Source organism: Osmerus mordax, chromosome 5 (genome assembly GCF_038355195.1).
Source record: "Osmerus mordax isolate fOsmMor3 chromosome 5, fOsmMor3.pri, whole genome shotgun sequence".
Classification (NCBI taxonomy): domain Eukaryota; kingdom Metazoa; phylum Chordata; class Actinopteri; order Osmeriformes; family Osmeridae; genus Osmerus; species Osmerus mordax.
The window spans coordinates 1,924,616-1,927,095 of NC_090054.1; the positions used below are offsets into that span (position 1 = coordinate 1,924,616).

The window sequence follows — 2,480 nt, forward strand, 5'->3', positions numbered from 1 at the left end:
CTGGTGTGGTCTGGTGTAGTCTGGTGTAGTCTGGTGTGGTCTGGTGTAGTCTGGTGTGGTCTGGTGTAGTCTGATGTGGTCTGGTGTAGTCTGGTGTAGTCTGGTGTGGTCTGGTGTAGTCTGGTGTGGTCTGGTGTAGTCTGGTGTGGTCTGGTGTAGTCTGGTGTGGTCTGGTGTAGTCTGGTGTAGGCTGGTGTAGTCTGGTGTGGTCTGGTGTGGTCTGGTGTGGTCTGGTGTAGTCTGTTGTAGTCTGTGTGGTCTGGCGTAGTCTGGTGTAGTCTGCTCCGGCCCTGATGTAGTCTGGAGTAGTCTGGTGTGGTCTGGTGTAGTATGGTGTAGTCTGGTGTAGGCTGGTGTGGTCTGGTGTAGTATGGTGTAGTCTGGTGTGGTCTGGTGTAGTATGGTGTAGTCTGGTGTAGTCTGGTGTGGTCTGGTGTAGTATGGTGTAGTCTGGTGTGGTCTGGTGTAGTATGGTGTAGTCTGGTGTGGTCTGGTGTGGGCTGGTGTAGTATGGTGTAGTCTGGTGTGGGCTGGTGTGGGCTGGTGTAGTCTGGTGTAGTCTGGTGTAGACTGGTGTGGGCTGGTATAGTCTGGTGTAGTCTGGTGTGGTCTGGTGTAGTCTGGTCTGGTCCAGTCTGACGTGGTCTAGTCTTGTTTGTCCTGGTATACTCTGTCCATCCTTCTAGGGGTCTTTTCAGGGTGTACCTTGTCCCTTTGTCTCCTTGTCCCGTTGTCCCCTTATCATCGTGTCTCCTTGTCCCCATTATCACCTTGTACACTGTCTCCCTCCTTCACCCCCCCCTCTCTCCTCCACCCCTCCCTCCTCCACCCTTCTCTCTTCAACCCCTCTCTCACCCACCCCTCTCTCCTCCACCTCTCCCTCCTCCACCCTTCCCTCCTCCACCCCTCTCTCTTCTACCCCCTACCCCTCTCTCCCCCCCCTCCCTCCTCCACCCCTGTCTCCCCCACCCTTCTCTCCTCTCTCCCCCCCTCCCTCCTCCACCCCTCTCTCCTCCACCTCTCCCTCCTCCACCCCTCCTTCACCCCCCCCCTCTCTCCTCCACCCCCCCCCCCCCCCCTCCCCCAGATCAGGATGAGTGTACCCACTTCCCGTCTGTCTGTCCTCTGGACCGCCCGGTGTGCACCAACACATACGGCAGCTATAAGTGTCGCGCCAACAAGAGGTGCAGCCAGGGGTTTGAACCCAACGATGACGGCTCTGCCTGCGTGGGTGAGTGCTGCTCCCGGGCAGGGAGCTGCATCCAGGAGGGAGAGGCCTGGACCTGGGGCCGTCAGGCTGGCCAAGATGGCGGCTCTCAGGAAGAAACGTCTGTTACTAACATTGTCTCTGTCTCGCTTGTTACCTCTCTCTCTCTTTCTCCTTCTGTCTTTCTCTCCCTCTCTCACCTCTCTCTCTTTCTCTCTCGCTGTCACTCTGTCTCTCTCTGTCTCTCTCTCTCTGGTCTCCCTCCCTCTCTCTCTCCTCTCTCTCTCTGGTCTCCCTCCCTCTGTCTCTCTCCTCTCTCTCTCTGGTCTCCCTCCCTCTGTCTCTCTCCTCTCTCTCTCTGGTCTCCCTCCCTCTGTCTCTCTCCTCTCTCTCTCTGGTCTCCCTCCCTCTGTCTCTCTCCTCTCTCTCTCTGGTCTCCCTCCCTCTCTCTCCTCTCTCTCTCTGGTCTCCCTCCCTCTCTCTCTCTCTGGTCTCCCTCCCTCTCTCTCCTCTCTCTCTCTCTGGTCTCCCTCCCTCTGTCTCTCTCCTCTCTCTCTCTCTGGTCTCCCTCCCTCTCTGTCTCTAGCCCAGGTGGCCTACTTTGGGGACACGCGTTCCTCTGCCGTGCGGCGGTGGACTGGTCTCTCTCCCTGGCCTCTCTCTCTCTCCGCTCTGCTGCCGCTTCTGTGTGTCCACCTCCACACAGGACTACTGTAGCCTGCCCTTCACCTCCCTCCGGAACCTTCCCTCCTTCCTGCCCTCCTTTCCCTCTCTCCACATCAGTCACTCCTGGGGTGATAGAGAATGTATAGAAACCCATGTACAAACAAACATTTCCTGGACATTTTTCTTCTTGTCTTCACCCCTCTGAAAAAGACAATCTCCTGAAGGGACGTCTCTCCTCAACCCTTGTTTCTGGTCTTGTCTCCACTGGAACATATCTTAGCACCCTGAACTGTTACAAACATACACTCAAACACACACACAAACAGAAACACAGGTAACAGGTTAGCTGGCTTTGTGTTTGTGTGTGTGTGTGTGTGGCATGTGTATTTGTAAAGCAGTAGGGATTTGTAAACATGTGCCAGACCATCTGCCTCAAATGTTAAATGACATTCTGTTAGCTATGCAGAATCTAGTAAAACACAGACACACACACACACACACACACATAACCCTCATAGCCCTTCCTCTTAGACACACATACACAGACTCGCCCTCAGCCCTCCCTCTATCCAAGTGTGCTGCATGCTCTCCTGATTAGCTTGGATCC

The 2,480-nt window shown here is 55.4% G+C and overlaps 1 protein-coding gene across 1 annotated transcript in view; it reads left to right on the top strand.

Annotated features, from left to right (window-relative positions):
• crtac1b (cartilage acidic protein 1b) overlaps positions 1–1,924 on the top strand; it is a 30,819-nt gene extending 28,895 nt beyond the window's left edge. The window contains 2 exon segments of the mRNA XM_067236847.1: positions 1,088–1,231; positions 1,794–1,924. Coding sequence (XP_067092948.1) covers positions 1,088–1,231; positions 1,794–1,924 — 275 coding nt within the window.
• The last annotated feature ends 556 nt before the right edge of the window (positions 1,925–2,480 follow it).